Source organism: Artibeus jamaicensis, unplaced genomic scaffold (genome assembly GCF_021234435.1).
Source record: "Artibeus jamaicensis isolate MK-2021 breed Jamaican fruit bat unplaced genomic scaffold, CSHL_Jam_final contig_1998, whole genome shotgun sequence".
Taxonomy (NCBI): Eukaryota; Metazoa; Chordata; class Mammalia; order Chiroptera; family Phyllostomidae; genus Artibeus; species Artibeus jamaicensis.
In genome coordinates, this window is record NW_026521407.1 from 16171055 (window position 1) to 16191113 (window position 20059).

At 44.9% G+C, this 20059-nt stretch overlaps 1 protein-coding gene across 1 annotated transcript in view; it reads right to left on the reverse strand.

Annotated features, from left to right (window-relative positions):
• PITPNC1 (phosphatidylinositol transfer protein cytoplasmic 1) overlaps nucleotides 1-20059 on the reverse strand; it is a 229575-nt gene that overhangs the window by 16830 nt on the left and 192686 nt on the right. The window contains exons 7-8 of the mRNA XM_037128045.2: nucleotides 4022-4177; nucleotides 186-249 (exon numbers count right to left, since the gene is read on the reverse strand). Of these exons, the coding sequence (XP_036983940.2) occupies nucleotides 186-249; nucleotides 4022-4177 (220 nt within the window). The remainder of the gene's footprint in view (nucleotides 1-185; nucleotides 250-4021; nucleotides 4178-20059) is intronic.

Consider the following 20059-nt stretch of genomic DNA (forward strand, 5'->3'; position numbering starts at 1 on the left):
AGCAAGCTTCTCTCGTTACATTTGTCTTCATTATGTTCCATGAACAGTGCTATTTCTGATGCAGTATGCGGTAGCCTTGCCTTCGTTCTTGCCTTTCTAGGTAGTACAGGAGGCTAGATGGACTGAAATCCCAAGTCAACCTGTTATGAAATTGTTCTACAAGTTATCTGGAGAAGTTGACTTACCATACCACTCATCAACCCACGCAAAGGCCTGTCTATGTCCAATCAGCAGAATATCTCGGACCACCTACAACAGGGAAAGAAGGACATTGAAACAATACCGCGTTTGAGTAAAACTATCTGGAACATAGACCATTTTCAATTCTAAGAATCCTGGCGATTATAAATCTCTCCATCCCTCTGTCCCTATGTGATGATGATCACACAGATTGTGCACTTGTTTACCCTCAGCCCTTTGCACGGCGTGCAAGCCCTTGGTGTAAATTAATGTCCATTTTATTTGCAGGTCAGGCTGGAGGTGTGCACAAACCAACAACAAGGGCTTGGCAGTCTCAGCAACGATCGGAATGAATCTCCAGGCTAATCACCTTGAGATTTTTCCTTTTGTTTGTCTTTGCATAGAGCAAGTTCTACTTTTCATTTGCAGAAGGGTGTGTCTCACTGGTGTGGGGGGGGGGATCATAAATGTTAGAAATCAGGAACTTTTTCTGGGCAGCAAGTCACCTCTAGGTAAAGAGCACTTAACAGTCTTGCTTCTCTGGTGAAATAGCTTAAATAGTGGTTGGTTTTCTCTAAATGACTGAAGGTGTGGGATACCAGATGAGCAAATACCTTTCTAGGCTTGACTCATGAAACAGAAGGGGGGAAAAAAGCACACGCAGTGAACTATTACTGAAAGAGATGAAAGAAAAGACCCAAACTAGAACAGAACACAGTAGCAGTGAGAAGCCTGACTAGAGACAAAAGGAATGAGACTATTTCTGATGGTGACACATGATGACAATAGTGGACAAAGAAAAAATTTGTAGATACAGTTTGTGCATGTGTAACCCTGTTCATGTGCTTTCATTTCAGGGTATTCTTTTATTTTGGTCCTCCATAAATACGCCTTTTCACTTTTCTTGTATACTCAAACAACAATCCTTTCTTCTGACCAAACAAATCAATTGTCAAAAATCTCTCAGGCAAGGTTCCAGCATGTATCAATAAATGAAGGACTTTAATTTGGTGAATTTGTGGAAATGATGGAAGCATTTATAGTAAAGTATTTATTAGCCCAGGACTCTGGATATCTAGTGAGGCTTAAGGAGGAAACTCATCATGAAAATAAGAAAACACGAAGCCGTGTGTACCCGAGTGCTGAGTGTGTCAAATTCACGGAAATCAAAAGAACAGTGTCGAGGCAGCAGTAAATATACTCTATTACATTAAGCACAACACAGCTGTCTGCTTGGAAACAAGGATTCAATAATGTGCTAATGGCTCGCTTTCCAACATTTTCCCCCCTTAACTGTGAAAAGATTCTTAAAAAACAAAGGTGTTCGGAGAAAAGTGCCCATGCAAATGGGAGCCTCAGAAACTCATTAGCGGCTCGTGGGCCAGAGCAGGTGTGTCGTGGGGGTGTTGAAACACTTCATTATATTTGGAAACGGACAACAGGAATGCCTATAACTACGGCCTAATTGCTACAGTATTTTAAAGAAAGAGATTCTCGAAGCTAGTCAAAGTCACCTGTGAGAACAGAAACACAATGAGCCTTGCGGCGATCTAAATATGCTTTGTGGGAGAAGGAAATAATGTGGGAGTGGCCCTAGGAAGAGATTACCTGTGGTTAAAAAAAGGGGGGGAGGGGAATGTAGGAAGTCTAGGAAGGCAGAGCCTGAGATAGACGCAGAACAGAGGCAGGAACGTATTTAATACTCTGGGAGCCCTGGCTGTCTTCCTGTTGAACAGTTGGACACAGAAGGACAACAGGAGGTCCCAGACCTTGATTTCTCTGTGTCTCACTCAGCTCCCACCTCTGGGCAGGCAGCATGGCTCTGCAGCTCAGCAGGAGGCTGGCGCATTTCTCCGAAATCTGTTCCAGAGTCTGCTGTTATCATGAGCCCAGGTTCACCTATTTCTTGGAGCTAAATTCAAGATTTATACATTTTGTTGTCAACTGGTAGCCCTATTTTATTGTCAGTTGCCTCCCTTCCCCGTAGACAAATCCATCTAAGTAACAAAAAGCTCAGCACATTAAGGTTAAATTCCAATGCCTCCAAAAGAATTTCAGAAAGCTATTTTTTAATCAGTTTTTAAGTGGAAAAATAAACAGATATCCAGCCTATGTGGAATGCAGAGACAACTTGGGTAGAATTTATTTTTATGGAAATGGAAGGAGTTACAAAGGGCAGTACCCAACACTGCAAATTTTTGTTTCTGTGAGGTCAGAGGTCATGTTAGAAACCCCTAACAAACTTGAATAATTACTAAATGAATTCTTGCTCCAAAATTAACGTGTCAGCCAAAGTGGTCATAAAACTGAAATCTGTGTGTTGAGACTGTTACCAATCCTTTGGTGAAAGAATTACCATAAGAGCAGAAAGTCTGCAGTTGCGACATCTAACGAGACTACTGGGATTTCTCGTTCTGCTGCTTAGGGCGTCTTCTGCCTCAGGGGTCTACCCTTGCAGGGCCTGAGTGAGAATTGTCCCTGCCGACTGCACACACGGATAAACCCAAGACTCTGTATGGAACCCATGTATACCTAGCCATGCCTGGAACTAGATTAGCCCCATGCCAAAGGGAGAAGTATGGTTGTTTTTTTTAAGTTTGTTTTATTATTACAGTTTACATTATTCTGTACTAGTTTCAGGTGTACAGCATAGTGGTTAGACAATCAGATACTTTATGAAGTGGTCCCCGATATTTCCAGTACCCACCTGGTACCGTACACAGTTATTGCAATATAATTGACTATATTTCCTATGTTGTACTTTACACCCATTGACTATTTTGTAACTACCAATTTGTACTTCTTTAAAAAAAAAATGGTTTTTTTTTGCCCTGGCTGGTGTAGCTCAGTAGATTGAGCATGGGCCTGTGAAGAGGGGATCACCGGTTCGATTCCCAGTCTGGGCACATGCCTGGGTTGCAGGCCAGGTCCCTGGTGGGGGACACACGAGAGGCAACCACACATTGATGTTTCTCTCCCTTCTCTCTCCTTGCCCCTTTCTCTATTAATAAATAAAACCTTTAATTAAAAAAATGTTTATTTATTTATTTATATTTAGAGAGAGGAGAAGGGAGGAGAAAGAGAGGGAGAGAAACATCAATGTGTGGTTGCTTCTCATGTGTCCCCCACCGGGGACCTGGCCTTCAACCCAGGCATAGGCCCTGACTGAATCAAACCGAGGACCCCCTGGTTCAAAGGCTGGCACTCAATCCACTGAGCTACACACCAGCCAGGGCCCAATCTGTACTTCTTAATCCCTTTTACCAAGCCCCTTAAGCCCCCTCTCTTCTGGCAACGTCAGTCTGGTCTCTGTGTCTCTAAGTCTGTTTCTATTTTGTTTATTCATTTATTTTGTCCATTAGATTCCACATATAAGTGAAATCATATTTGTTTTTCTCTATCTGGCTTATTTCACTTAGCATAATACCATCTTAGGTCCATCTATGCTGTTGCAAATGGTTAAGATTTTATTCCTTTTTAGGGCTGGGTAAAAATATTCCATTGTTTATATATGTACTACAACTTTTTTGTCCACTTGTCTGTTGATGGGCACTGGGGTTGCTTCCGTATGGGAGAAATATGTTTTGAACGCCCAATTTCCCAGATACACTCACCCAGCAGACATGGAGGCTACAGAAGAGGAGGTGTGGTGTATTACATCTATCAGTGGAAGGAATTTAAACCTATATGTAAAATGCATTTTTATGAAAACGGGGTTGTCTGGATGTAGTTACTTCAGGTTGGCTCAGCATTTGTGCATCTGCCGAGCACCACTCACTCCAGCTCACCATAAAGATAATTACACTGTCTGCAGCTCAGGAGTCGCTGTTGGCTCATTTACCTTATGCACAAATTGTTCCACTCTGGTCTGAAGCCCCCAGACCTCAAACTTCACGGTCACCAGCTTGTAGGAGCACATGATAGGCTGATGACTGTCTCTCCAGCCTTCCCTTAAATGTCCCCGTCCTGTCTTCTCTGACTTGAAGTGCTTAGGATCCTGGAAAAAATATACCAAAGAAATGGTAACTTAAAAGTTCAACCATCATTTAGATGACATAAGAGAAGTGAATAAGTAAAGCTAGATGAAAAAAGCCATTCACTAAAGGTCACAGGGTATAAATCCATTTATATGAAATATCCAAAACAAGCAAATCCACAGAGAAAGAAAGTAGGCTGGTAGCCTAAGGCCAGGGAACTTGGGGAGGGGAGGGCGAATAGTAGAGGAAATGAGTTGGGAACTGCCCTGCCTGGTTTGAGAAGTTGTAATACCCCAAGGCTAAGGCTGAGTAAAGGACCTTGGCACCATAAGCCACTTAGGAGACAAAGCTTTTTTTCCTTGTAGGACTACCTCTGCCCCCTTTCTTTTTACCTTGCTTGGCCCCAGGCAGATGACTGGTTAGCCAATGACAGATTCCTCAAAAGAGGAGTGACCTAAGACAGGCACAGTTATGAAGGGGCCCAAAGGGAAGGACTTGGGGGGCTATAGAAAAAAGAGGGTGACGGACCCTCACCCCTGGGCGTTGATACAGCCTGAATCCTCATTCTGTCTGCAAGAAGTCTCCTAATCTCTTGGCTGCCTTACTTCCCCTGCCTGACTTAAAGCCTGAAACAATGCTGGAGGTGGGTGCCACCCAGTGCTAGAAAGGGTGGTTCCCTGGGGCAATCAGACCTAAGAAAGAATGCGTAAAATCCTACGAAACCTCCTTTGCTAATACCCTCAATTTAAATGATAAGGGTCCAACCAGGAAGTGAGTTTGTTCCCCAAAGTTTTATGGCCCTTTTACTATCTGACCCTGACTCAGAATAAGCCCTCAGAGTTCTCTGGATGTTATCTATTGTTTAATCATTTCTGCCTGACAATGATTGATAAGCTTTATGTATACACCCTGGATTCCTGTGCAAACTGAACCAATCGAAGCCTGTCAACCACTGAGAGAGAAGCCACGCCGTCCCTTCCTCCACAGGACTCGATAGTCCCTGTGAATTTGTCTCATCTCATCCACAACACTGTGGACCCCAGGAGCTGGGATCTGAGTCAGGAATGACTGCTATGGGAACAAAGTTTCTTTTGGGGGTGATAGAAATGTTTTAAACTTAGATTTAAGGTGGTAGTTCAAAGCCCTGTAAATGTGCTAACACCCACGGAACTGAACACTTTAAAATGGCTGAACTCTATGGTATGTCAATCTTGTATCAATAAAATTGTGAAAAATGACCTGGCTGGTGTGGATCAGTGGATTGAGTGCCAGCCTGTGAACCAAAGGGTCGCTGGTTTGATTCCCAGTCAAGGCACATGCCTGGGTTGTAGGGCAGGTGCCCAGTATGAGACGAGTGAGAGGTAATCACACATTGATGTTTCTCTCCCTCTCTTTCTCCAAAAAATAAAATAAAATTGTGAAAAAGACAACCACAATGAAAAATGCTGCACGGAGCTGCAGGGGGATTTTTCAGTGTGTGTGCTGGCTCTGGGTTTGCTACATAAAATGACAGAATAGTCATTGTCCTAAGCACATGTCTACCAAATGTACAGTGTGGGCCCCGTGCGGAATGGGGAATGACACAGTATACCGTCTCTCCACCTGATTTCTCTGTCCCAAGGGGTGTGCAAGGGCCTCAGCTGTGTGTGTGGTTGCAGACAACTTCCCTCCATGCAGAGAACACACTCAACTCTACTTGGATCATCTTTTTTAAAAATTATATTTTACTGACTATGCTATTGTAGCCGGATGATGTCTGTTCCCTGCCCTTCCCCCAGGGTCCCTCCTAGTTTGCATCAGTTGCAGGAAAATGGTGGGCCCATGAGTTGACAGGGACCAGAGTGGGAGAGATATATAATGGAATACAAAACCGACAAAAGAGATTCTAGAAGTCGGGGAAAGAAAACAGCATGCATAGTAAGTACCCCAGTGGGGTGCTTCTGTGAAGGGAAGGGCTGTTGATCGTGAGTGTGGGTGTCATTTTTGATTCTTTGGCATCAACTTGGCCATGCTGTCTTTTTATCACCTGAACCAACCCCGAAACTGCCTCTGAAATTAAATGCACAGGCCTGGAAAGGTTATGATACTTTCATTACATGGTACACGGAAAAGGCACAAGCATGGGGTCTGGCCCCCAGCAAGTACTCCATCAGCATAAACCATGACTGCGCTTCCCCAGCTGGTCAGTGAAGACTTTGAGTAACGTGTCCTGTCCTACAGTCCAAAGCACCCTGGAGTTTGTAGTAAAAGCTTTGGTGTTTAATGCCATGGGACTAATTCCTGCCTGCCCTGTGCTTCTATACCACATAACACCATTAAGAATAAAAAGAGACGACCAATAAGCCAAGAGATGTATCACCAGGGATACAGTAGACAATCTCCAAAGAGGTCACTGCCAACCCCTTCCCTCGTTGCGCCAGCATGTTCTTCCTCTTATCAAGGAGGCTATCTGTCCTCCCCCTGAATCTAGACTGGCCTTTGAGTTTCTTTGACCAATGCACTGTGGCAGAAGAGATGCTGTGTCACTTCAGGCCACACTCGTGTATGTTCCAGACTCCCTAAGAACAAAGTGAGACTCTGCAGTATCACGTGTGGAACACTGGTGGGTCACATGTCCAGAGCAGCTACGGACTGTGGGGCCTCATAGCAAATTTCAGTTCCGAATGAGACCGGAAAGGTACTGTCTGCACAGTGGAAATTATGTGGATGCTTACATCTGTATGGCTCCTGATCGCACCACAAAATTATAAAATCACAGTAGGCTATTGCAAAAGAAGGTTTTAGGGAAAGGCTAGATGGAAATGAGAAGTGCACTGTATTCTCAAGATACAGGATAGAATTTTTAAGATCGAAGTGACGATTTGGTTGCATGTCCTCAGTTTTATGGTTAAGGGCACTGAAGCCCAAAGGGGAAGTGAAATATTTTGCGCCAAACCACAGGCGCTTGGTAACAGGTCCGGGACTAGAATTTCAGCCTTTCCTGATTCTAGCCCAATGTTCTTTCCACTACATTTACTTTTAATATGAAACAGGGAGAGGGTGTTTTTTTTTTGTTGTTACAGCCAGATGCCAAAGAAGCAATTAACAATTGGGCTTTTTATGGCAACACTGTGCTGATTCTTTGCAAGTCTGGTGTCACATCTACAGCAGCTGATTTCATCTAGGAAATCTCAGATGGGGCCTGTAATTAGGGACTTACTTTCAAAGAGCCAGAGGGAGGGGAGGGAGGACCAGAGGACTCCTCTAATCTAAATCCAAGATCAGAGATGAACTTCCAACTGAATGCCTGGGAATGAAGATGAGGAAAACAAAAAATCTAACCTTCGGGTCTTATCTCAAATATTCTGGCGGCAGACTTTTCTCCTCTTCCCCATTTGGGCTCCATCTCTCCTGTTTCCCACCCCACACCCACCCGCACCCCACTACCTATTGTTCCCCAAACCATTTAACTCTCGTTTTCTCACTTGCCTTTGTGAACATAAATGTCTACACTGTACATTTACATATCAGTTGGCCTTTCTTAAAACCTTTAAGAAACTGCTATAGAAACCTTTCTATAACTGCTACAACATTTTGGTCCTGATTTAAACTGTTTCATCACTTATGTTGTTCTTTATAAAAGAACTGGGTTGTTTTACATTTCAAACTTTCATGTCCAGGTGTATTTTTAAATGAGGTTTATAAGCTTCCAACCTTTATCTCTGATGCTAAAAATTGCCTGGACCTTCCCACAGTTTGGTTTTAGGATTTGGCCTATTTTTAAAGGACTCAACATTTGACTTCAGTGTGATTAAGGGATTACACACCTTGAAACTCCTGGGTCCCAACCCAGTGCAATCAGAAAACACAGTGAAAGCTCTCTGTAGTGGGTCACCTGGTGACCCCCCCAAAGATATGTCCTGGTCCTCACCACTGGACCTCTGGATGGGAACTCACCTGGGGACAAAGGGTCTTTGCAGATGTAATAAGGCTAAGGATCTTGAAATAAGATCATCCTAGATTAAGTGGGTGGGCCCTAAATCCAGTGACAAGTGTCCTTATAAGAAACAGAAATGGAAAAGACACAGAGAAGAGGCCACATGAAGTCTGAGGCAGAGGCTGAAGGGCGGCCACAGACCAAGGAACTCCTGGAGCCACCAGGAGCTAGAAGAGGCAGGAAAGAACCCTCCTCTGGACCCTCACCTTGACTTAGGGCTTCTGGCCTTCAGAACCGTGAGAGAGACCCCTGGGGACGAGGAGCGAGGAGCGAGGTGAACCCTCACCCCCGTGCTTCTGATGTAATTGGCCTTGGTGGGGTCTAGCCATCCAGCTTACTGAAAGCTCCCCATGTGACCTGCATGTACGGCCAAGGGTAAGCCGCTGCTGTAAGATACAGGATCACCCCCTGTTCCAGATGAGAACCCCGGACCTCAGCTGATTGCTGACTTGTCCACAGTCCTCCAGAATTAAGCTCAGGGCCGCCTGACTCCCAGACCTGGGCTCCCAAACCTTACACCCTGTGGACAGGATGGCCCCATTTGAAATTCTGGCACAGAGCGTCAGAGGAGTCGGTGTCCTCACGTGCAGGGCGGTGTTCATGCTCACTCCCTTGTGGGGTTGCAGCCGGGCTTAAATTGGATAATGTGGGCAAAGCCTCCAGTCCAACACCTGATAGGTGGCATCTGACAACCCAGGAGACGTGCCAGAGAGATAAGGGCGTGTGATACAGAAACAGCCTTCAGAGATACTGTAATGTAATTTCCTCGGATCTCATTAAACTCCTCAAATGAAGGCAGCAGGAACACCCGAAGTGCTGTAGGATGATTATTACTCTGTGGTTATCCCGTGGTCCAGTGCACAGAAGAATGCTGATAAGCGCCCGTGAGAACCTGACTGCCAACCACCGTGCAGGCATCCTCATGCTGGTGAAAGGCAGGTGGGTGCTTCCGTTTTCCAGAAGCCGTCACCTGTCCATATCCGTAAGAGCAGTGGTGGGAGAAACCCCAAGACAAGGGATTTTGCTTGTTGGACGTTATGACAGGTCCTGGGCCAAGGACAGGTGAGCGCCTCCAGTCTCAGAACCAACTCCTTTCCATCTCTGTCTTATGTTTCAGTGACAGGTTCCAGGATGATGAAGCAGAGAGCAAAGACATCGCCCTGCGGTAGGCTGCTCCCTCAGGGAAGCGATTTTACTGATTCCACAGGGGCTGCGGGACCACACGGTGGCATCCAGCGGAGCCACCTGGGGGCTTCCCTGGTGGGTGAACACTCTGGGCAGCTATCTCCCAGCAGCACGATGGGTCAGACAGGCTGTGAGCATCTTAGGGGTTTCTTAAAAGCTTTCCTCTTGAAGAGTTGAGAGCTACACACAGACAAGCGCAATCCTCTCCTTCCACTCGCCTTCCGAGCTGGACAGGGCTCTTTATCCCAATGGGGAAGTGGTATTAGACTGCGAGGGCTGCAGTAACAACCTGCCACCAACCTGGTGTCCCCAACGGAAATGTGTGGTCTCACCGGTGTGGAAGTAGAAGCCTGAGATCCAGATGTGGGCAGAGCTGGCTTCCTCTGAGGGCTATAAATACCTTGTGCCATGCCTCTCTGCCTGCGTCTGGTGGTTCGGTTTGGCAGCAGTTTTGGTATTGCTTGGCTCATAGATGCACACCCCAGTCACGTGGCATTCTCCCTGCATGTCTTCATGTCATCTTTCCTCTGTGCACGTCAGTCTCTGTCTAAATTTCTCCCTTTTATAAAGACACCACTCACAATGAATAAGGTCCTCTCAACCTCTCTTTAACTGGATCATCTCTGTGAAGACCTAATTCCAAATAAGGTCACACTCTCAGGTACGGGGGGGTGGGTGGACTTGGTCACAGCTGACTTGCTCGGTCATGGCACACTGAACCTCACATTACTCAGCTGTAGCTGGGGGATGCTAAATTCTCTAAAAGTAACGCTCAGGCCTGAGGACTCTGCCCAGCAGCTGGCTGGCTGGGACCATGTCAGGCTGCAGGCTCTTCTGGCTGGGGGCTTCTAAATTCGTCCACAATGAGAGCTCAGATGCCAGATCCTGCTGGCACTCCCCAGGCGTGGCAGATGGCAAATCGGACTTTTGCAGTCCAAGCCCATCTGTATGGAGGAAGGTGAGCTGGTGCCAGTACTGTCTCCCTGGGGCCAGATGGGCCCCACAGGCTATCCTTTCTGTGCGGGCACATCTTCTTTAGAAGGCTTCCTCAAGGTCAAGCACACCTTCAGGCCTCATCCGTCTTGCACTTGCACAGAGCAGAACAAAGGTGATGATACTAGGGCTTCGTCCTTAGTACGAAGGTGGAAGTGCCCAGGTGAAACTGTCCCAGTGTTTGTGAGAATCAGTCTCACACCCAGGAAGTACAAGGAGAAGCCCCCGGGAGATCCTGGAATGGGGCTGGAGTGTGCTCCCACCTCAAACCAAATATTAGCCGACTTTCACTGAGATATCAAGTCTCCATGATTAATTACACTTTCAATTTGAACCACAAAGGACCATATCCAACGGGGGCTTGCCCTGTTAATTGAAATGAGAAGTCTTTGATAAATGTGAAGTGAAAAAGGGCCAAGTAGTAACTGGCCAGGAACTGCTACGTTACATAACTGTAATATAATGCTCGGCCCTAAAATAGTGATGAAGTAAAAACACATGCCAGATCTCCTCCCCTTGCATTCTGGAACTTTTCTTGAAGACTCCAAGGTATTACAGATATTATTTTCTCATTCCTTCCAAAGGATGGTCATTTCAACCAGGTAAAATTTAGGCCTGACTTTAGACCAAGATTTCTTGAACTTGAACCCTAAAAGGGATACACATAAAAAGGAGCTTTCAAAGAAGCTAGTCCCAACAGACCACATGTTAAAGGGCCCCATCTATACAAAATGTCCAAAACAGAGGAATCTACAGAGAGAGAAAAATTAGTGTTTGCCTGGAGCTGGGGTGAGGTAGAGGGAGGGGCAAGAAGCAGTCGTAGCTAAGACATTCCGGGTTTCTTTTAGGGGTGACGAATGTGTTTTAATTCTGACTATGGTGATGGTTGCACGTATCTGTCTGTGAACATACTAAAATCCACTGAATTCCATACTTCAAATGGGAATTGAATGGTATGTGAACAGTATCTCAGTAATGCTATTCAAAAAAAAAGGAACACGCAGCAATTTTGAGAGATCACAATACCTGACATCAAATTATATTACAAGGCCACAGTAATCAAAACAGTCTGGTACTGGCATAAGAACAGACACATAGATCAATGGAAAAGAACAGACAGCCCAGAAATTGCCACGTCCACTGCTGTGTCCACTGTTGGATCCCTCTCTCCGTGACAAGGTCCTGAGAGGGGGTGTAAGACTTCAAGGAAGCAGTTTCCAACCTGGTGGACGTGGCATGGAAGGCCCTGCAATACCTATTGTGATTGTGCTTGCTTTGGGGATCATGACCTTTTCTGCTTTTATCATTATGAATACCCTGGCAGTGATTCAGATAGTGTGCCTAGACCTTTCCCGGCTCAATGAACAGAATAATAATATCGTACTAGAATGTCAGGGAATATAGGTACAAAGAAACAACCAGAACAATCTGAGAATTCAAGCTTAATCAATAACAGATCATTAGAAAAACACCCAAGATAAGATAGAATACTCTAGGAAATCAAGAGATAATCTCACTGCTTTCTTAGAGAGAATCAAAGTACAAAACATGTCTATAAAAGAACTCCTAGAGAAACTTAAAAGAAGTACCCTTAAAAGCCCCCTGCAACATAGGAATAGCCCCTCCTTTACCTTGAATAAGAATATATATCAACTAGACAGGCAAAGAAATAACAAAAGCTAGTTAGTTATTACAAACTAAACAGTCACTAGGGAGTCAGAATTTATAGTACACAGAAAAACATTTTAAGCAAAAAAAAAGGTAGATAGCTAAGTGAGACATCACAAGGGCCTTATAATAAATCTCCTATTTTCTCTACTCAATCTAGAGTATCCTTTTGCCCTATGACAAATTCTGAGAAACTTTAATATACAGTAAGATACTTCTAATTGTCTGATTAATGGCTCTCCTAGTTAAAATAATCTTTAACTAAATCTATGGGAACTTTCGTACTTTTACTGATTACCTTTGTATTGATTTTTTCTGCTTAAATGATCATGTTATACTGCAAATGTTAATCACTACCTGAAATGAAAATATAAAAACCTGCTTGTACTTGCAAAAAACGGAACAGAGCTTCACTGTCCTTTGAGGCGTGTTGTCATCTGTTACCCAGCGCCGACGCCTACCCTCACCTGTGGGACCCCTTGACCCGCTGCGGCTGGACCGTGGCAAGAAATAAACCCAAGTCTCCATGGCCAATTAATATTTGATAAAAGGGGCAGAAGCATAAAATGGAGTAAAAATAGCCTCTTCAACAAATGGTGTTGGGAGATCTGGACAGCTACGTACAAAAGAATGAAACTCGACCACCAACTTACACCATACATAAAATAAGCCCAAGATGGATAAAAAACTTAAATATAAGTCGTGACACCATAAAAGTCCTGGAGGAGAACAGAGGTAGGAATTTCTCAGATATTCCATGCAGCAATATTTTCACTGATATATCCCCTAGAGCAAGGGATATAAAAGAAAGAATAAGCCAATGGGACTTCATCAAATTAAAAACCTTCTGCATGGCTAAAGAAAACATCAGCAAAATGAAAAGGGAACCATCCATATGGGAAAATATATTTGCAAATGATACCTCAGACAAGGGTGTGATCTCCAAAATATATTAAAAAAACTCACATGATTCCACTCCAGGAAGACAAACAACCAAATTAAAAATGGGCAAAGGACCTGAACAGTTTTCCAAGGAGGACATACAGAGGACCCAGAGACATATGAAAATATGCTCAGCAACACTAGTCATCAGAGAGATGCAAATTAAAACCACAATGAAATACCACTTCACACTGGTCAGAATGGCTGTCATAAACAAATCAACAGACAAGAAGTGCTGGTGGGGTTGTGGAGAAAGGGGAACCCTAGTGCACTGTTGGTAGGAATGCAGACTGGTGCAGCCACTGTGGAAAACAGTATGGAATTTCCTCAGAAAACTAAAAATGGAACTGTCATTTGCCTAGCAATTCCACTGCTGGGATTAAACCCTAAGAATCCTGAAACACTAATTCAAAAGAACCTATGCACCCCAATATTCATAGCAGCACAATTTATAATAGCCAAGTATTGGAAGCAACCTAAGTGCCCATCAGTAAATGAGTGGATCAAAAAACTGGGGTACATTTACACAATGGAATACTACGCAGCAGGGAGAAAGGAGCTCCTACCCTTTGAGACAGCATGGATGGAACTGGACAGCATTATGCTAAGTGAAATAAGCCAACTAATAAAAGACAAATACCATGTGATCTCGCCAATAAGTGGAACCTAATCAACAAGACAAACAAGCAAGCAAAATACAACCAGAGACGTTGAAATAAAGAACAAACTGATAGTAACCAGCAGCAGGGAGGTGGGGAGGGGTAAACAGGGGGAAAAGCAGGAAGGGTCATCAAGGAACATGTATAAAGGACACGTGGACAAAGCCAAAAAGGGGTAGGATCGAGGGTGGGAGGTGGGGATGGGTGGGACAGGAAAATGGATACAACTGTACATGAACAACAATAAAAGGAGAAAAAAATTATCTTAAAAGAAAAAAAAAAAAAAAGAAATAGAACTAAGGACCTTTCAGAGTATGCTTGAGAACTGACCTAAAACTTTACTTAAAAGGTCAACTGCCATGCATCAGCTTAAAAAAAACCCACAAAAAAACCCTAAATGCAAATTGTAGCCAGAAGCAGCCAATTCCTGCTTTGTTAGCAGTTGATACCTAAAGTGCTATTTTTTACAGGGCTGCTCTGGGCACTACAACATACCACAAGCACTGCGTGGCTTGAGCTCTTTGTCAGCAAAGCACTTTTCTTAAACGAGCTTGACTCCTAAGCTGCATCTGACACATAGAAAGGCAGATGAAGGGTGGTTGTGGTGGGGGGATTGCTTCAGTGTGCATTCTGAGTTACAGTTCAGTGAGCCCTTCCCAGTGGTAGTAATTCAGTGCCAGGAAAACATGAAGCTCTGTACTTGGAGAACGGGGAGCACGAGGATGGGAAACTGGAGCACAAAACACAAAACAATTTAATAGTCAGCAGTCCTGAGCTCTGAGGGTGGCCACCTTCAATGGCTTTTAGAGACTAGGGAGAAGATTAAATCAAGAGAACCCCAAGCCCCTACTGGTGTGGCTCAGTTGGTTGGGTGTCGGCCTGCAAAGTGAAAGGCTGCAGGTTCAATTCCCAGTTGAGACACATAAGAGAGGCAACATACCAATGCTTCTCTCTTGCATTGATGTTTCTCTCCCTCTTTTCCCTTCTCTGTAAAAAATAAATAAATAAATAAAATCCTTAAAATGAGAGAGAGAGAGAGAACCTCAAGCTCTGGTTAGGTGGCTCAGTTGGATACAGCATCATTCCAATATGCCAAAGTTGCAAGTTCGATCTCACCAGGGCACATATAAGTAGCATCCAGCAAACGCATAAATAGGTGGAACAACAAATTAATGTTTCTCTCTGTCTCCGCTTTCCTCTCTATCTAAAATCAATAAATAAAGGGGGTCAGGGGAAGAGAGAACTTCAAGAAAGGTGGTCAGAAAAAAGATGGGAGGGACAAAGTCATACTACCTAGTGTTTATTAAGTGCTTGCTGTGAACTAGAGCCTGTGTTGGAAACCCCTGGTTAGTCAAATGGGCGGTTTGGGACTTCTGACTGGCATCTCAAGTGAGGTAGTCTTGTGGGATTGAGCCCTTTAACTAGGGGGATCTAATGTTAGCTCCAGGTAGAGAGCGTCAAAATTAAACTGCTGGAAACCCATTCACTTAGTGTCAGAGAATTGGGGAATTAGTTGACACCAGAGAAAACAGCACAGAATTCTCCTCACAACAAACCTATAAAGTACATTACTATCTTCATTTTTTTTTTCAAAGACTGGCCAAGGGAATGCCCCCATCCTATTCCCAGACTCATTCTCCACCTCAACCCCTGCTATGGGTACCTTCCATGAGCCCCCTCCTTCAGAAATCTCCAGCTGGACAGCAGGTATCGATCTTTCTGATCCCCTACAAACTAGTGGGGCCACTTTTCAGTCTTGCAGGATGCAGCGCTGAGGGTGGGCCTGCAGAGTCACAGCTCAGCAAATAGCCAGTTTTTTTGCAGGCACCCTCATTTCTGTAATTGAGTCTCTTTGAATACTCCCTCCACATGGCTTTGGGGTTAGGCAAGAAATATACCCCCAGTAACTCTGGGAATGTCCCTCCCCATCTGTAAATAAAGACTGGGAAGGGGGAAGAGGTGGATGCTTCCCCAGAGGTGGAGCACTGGGGAAGGGCCATCTGGGTTGACCCCGGGAGTACCCGGCCTTGGTGGACTAGCAGCTGCCTGTGGAATGTGGAATCCTGACTCCTTCGTCCCCAGGTTTAAGCCTCACTCCCAGTCCCTGAGCAATAAGAGACGGCTCACTAACAATCTGTTGCATAACACTGACCTGTTCCTTTCAGCACTGACAGGACTGTATGGTTTTTTGTGTGTGTGTTTGTTTTTTATTTTTATTTTTATTTTATTGATTATGCCATTACAGTTGTTCTATTCCCCCCTGCATTCCCCTCCACCCTGCACACCCCCACCATTCCCCCCCCTTTAGTTTATGATCACGTGTCTCAAGTTCTTTAGATTCTATATTTCCCATACTATTCTTGCTCTCCCCCTATCTATTTTCTACCTACCGTCGATGCTACTTATTTTCTGTACCTTCTCCCCCCTTCTCCTCCTCCCACTCCCCTGTTGCTAACCCTCCATGTGATCTTCATTTCTATGGTTCTGCTCCTGATCTAGCTGTCCTCTTAATTTGCTTTTGTTTCAGGTGTGGTTGTTAATAACTGTGAGTTTGCTGTCCTTTCGCTGTTCATCTTTTTTGTCTTCTTTTTCTTAGGTAAGTCCCTTTAACATTTCATATAATAAGGGCTTGGTGATGATGAACTCCTTGAATTTGATCTTATCTGAGAAGCACTTTTATCTGCCCTTCCATTCTAAATGAAAGCTTTGCTGAATAGAGTAATCTTGGTTGTAGGTCTTTGGATTTCATGACTTGGAATACCTCTTTACAGCCCCTTCTTGCCTGGAAGGTCTCTTTTGAGAAATCAGCTGACAGTCTGATGGGAACTCCTTTGTAGGTGACTGTCCCTTATCTCTTGCTGCTTCTAGGATTCTCTCCTTCATTTGAATCTTGGGTAATGTAATGATGATGTGCCTTGGTGTGTTTCTTCTTGGGTCCAACTTCTTTGGGACTCTCTGAGCTTCCTGGATTTCCTGGAAGTCTATTTCCTTTGCCAGATTGGGGAAATTCTCCTTTATTATTTATTCAAATAAGTTTTCCACTGGTGGCTGTTCCTTTCCCCCTTCTGGTACCCCTATAATTTGGATGTTGGAGTGTTTAAAGATGTCCTGGAGGTTCCTAAGCCTCTCCTCATTTTTTTGAATTCTTGTTTCTTCATATTTTCCCGTTTGGTAATTTTTTCCTTCCTTCTGGTTCACTCCCTTGATTTGAGTCCCAGTTTCCTTTTCATCACTATTGGTTTCTTGTGCAATTCCCTTCATTTCAATTAGTTTAGCCTTCATATGTTCCTCTAATTTGTGGCTAAAATCAACCAGTTCTGTGAGCATCCTGATCACCAGTGTTTTGAATTGTGCATCTGATAGGTTGGCTATTTCTTGGTTGCTTAGAGTTATGGGCTCTGGGGCTTTGATATCTTCTTGAGCCATTTTTGGTCTGTTCGCGCCTGTTATGTATGAGGGGTGGAGCCTTAGATGTTCAACAGGGCGGGGCCACCCAGGTCGCTGGGTTGTGACGCTGTATGTGGGGGCGGGGTCAGAGTCCGGAAATGGTGGCCCCCTCTGATGCCTCTCGCTGCTGGGGCCTACTCGGTCCCGTCTCACTGCCCACTCCTCACCAGTCTGTCTGTGCAGGAATGCACCACCATAGTCAACCTGCCACCCTGCACCCTCGCTGGGTCCGCTGGTCGCTCACTGGGTCCACCTGTTGCAACCCCACACCTGGGATCCGTGCACCTGAGTCCATCTGACCGAGTTTTCCTGTGCAACCCCGCTCTGCCAGCTGCTGGCTTCGCCCCTCTTACCGGTCATGCTGAAGAATTCGTTCTTATCAGACTTCCGAAAAGTTCAATTTTCTGTGTTCTGGCTATGTTTTCTGTTCTAATATTTTGTTGTCTCTAAACTTGGTTGTGTGAGAAAGCACAGCGTCTCCACCTATGCCTCCATCTTGGCGGAAGTCCTCAGGACTGTATGTTTTTAAGACAACCTCAAAACTAGTAAGGTCACATAAGCACACCCTGGAGGGGACCCCGCTTTGCTGAGCATGTGACTGTGACAGGCCAGGCACCAGCTCTCCTAAGAGCCAGGGAGCTAAGCTCTTCCCCTAAAGGAAGGCCACCAGGACCTGACTTGGTTTGCAGCCACCTTTGCACCGGGGGCTGCACGTTGTGCGTTGTCCCGCTCACCCTGACATTGGCAGTGCTGTTTGCACCCAGACTAGGAAGCATTAACAGCCTCAATCCATACTGACAACGTTCAGTTTGGCCCACCAATAGATTGAGTTTGTTAAATCAAAAGCTGGTAACAGACTAACAGATATTCCTGATGAGTTACAACATTGCAACGGACATCAGCATGGGATTAGCTGTCCCTAAATCGAGCTTGCTCCTCTTGTACTGCATTATTTTGGGAACTTGGACCTCCAACTTATTGACCAGAGATGAGACAGAGATGTTCAATAAGCCAATCCACTTGTAATTCAAAAGCAGTAAAGGATTTCCATTTCAAAAATGGAACAGATTTCAAATTCATTTTGGCTTTAGAACCATATTTACCAAATATGATAGCATTTGGAATCCCAATACACAAAGCAGGTAAAGTGAGAAGTGGATTCCTTGGGTTATTTCAACCTTCAATGTACAACACAATAGATTTTAATGCTGACTGGGCCCAGAAGCACCTTTGCGGGGTCCTGGATTCCATGGGGCAGAATCGAGGAGGGTTTGAAAAGGCTTTGGGATGAGACATCCCTGGGTTCATATCTCTGCTTCAGCAACTACTACCTGTGTGTGCTTGGACAAGCTGTTTAACTCCAAGCCTGTTGGGACAAGAAAATGAGAAAAGGGATGTGTCTCAGGCTGGGTCTGTGGGTGTATTCTTGCGGGGGGCGGGGTTTAACTTTTTGCCCCTTTAATAGGTCCCTGCATCACTCAGTTGTAAGATGGTCAGTTTTTCTTTGTCCCGACCAGGTTCGCTTTTGTCCAATCTGCTATTTTCTGGACTGTTTGTAAAGAAGAAATTTCCCCCAAAAGGATGGGGAGTAGAGGTCTGTTAGATTGTTAAACCCAAGAGGGGCAACCGAGGACTGGAAAGGCCCCTCTTCCTACTCACCCCGTGATTCTCCAAGATCCCCCTTTCACTTGCTCAGTGAGACTCGGGTTAATGAGGTACATTCAAGGAGGAAACAAGTCTCTAGTTCCAGGACAGACAACAGTTGCTTGTGCCTTGAGTTTCGTCTGAAGAAGCCAGCTTGGTGGGGGAAGGCAAGCAGAAATCTTTGGGGTTGGACATTTTGGGGTTTGAATCTAGGCTTCCTGAAATTTCCAGTAAGTTACTTAGAGTCCCTGAGCCTCAGTTTCCTCATCTATAAAATGGAGACGATATCTATCTTACTGGGTCATTAGGGTTAAATGATAAAACTGAATAAATGACTTGTTTTTCTCAAAAGTTAGTTCCCATCATTCCTCTAAAGCTGGGTTTAGCAATTCTGTAAGAAATCTGTTGAAACTTCTGAGGACAAAGTTAATGACCTAGTAATTGCGTGTCTTTCTTTGAGCCCCTTTACAAGAACAGATGAAGACAAGTGACTTAATAACACCTATGCTTTCCTGGATATTTTTGGAGCAGAAGCTGAACAGTTGTACTTGGAGTCTGAATAAACAGAGAAAGTGCCAGAGAGAATCACTGAATCAGGTCTTACTTTTCAAGGGGAAAAATACTGCTCCCCTATTCCCGAGCTGCAGCTGTGGACTCGGAGAGTGCAGGTTGGGAAAGGGTGTGGACAATGCCAGGCCAGAGTGCCTGGTGGACACTGATCAGAGTCTTTGATTGGAGGAAATAAACTTAGATTGCTGATCTGAAGCCGGCCCCCAACTCAGAAGCAGTTTAGGAGAAAACGTGTATTGTAATCAATGCCACTGGCTGGCAGGGAGAGTGGGGGATATGACCCCACAGATGCTATCAGACTCCCAAAGGAGCATACGAAATTCCACGGTACTGACCCTGCCCTCCTCAGGAGAACGGGCAGTCTCCCAGGCGTAAGGTTGCTATTTCCTTTTCCCTCCACAAAATTAAAATAACCATGAAATGGGTGTAAACCAAGTACAGAAAACAGGTGTCTCCTGAGCAGAAGCTGCCCTACCTTGGAGAGTAGGCGGGACAAAACAGGGTTCCTCTCCACTCTTGGGTAAACAGACCGGACCTTCTGACCCCTGGGGCTGGTCATCTGTGACCAGGAGGAGCTCCTCCCTGACATGCCGGTCAAAATGGATCCTTTCCCATGTGTGTTATGGCACGAAAAAGGCTGAGTGACTCTGCTCTGGGGCTATTTCCCCAAACCTGGTGCATTTACACAGAGATCCTTGGTGCCCTCCTGAGATCCCAGGGCCCCAGGCTGCCCGGGCTGGCGCACAAACAATAAATGTAATTTCTAAGGTTTCTTCGAAGTCAAGTATCAGAGACACGTAGCATTCTGAATTCAGGTC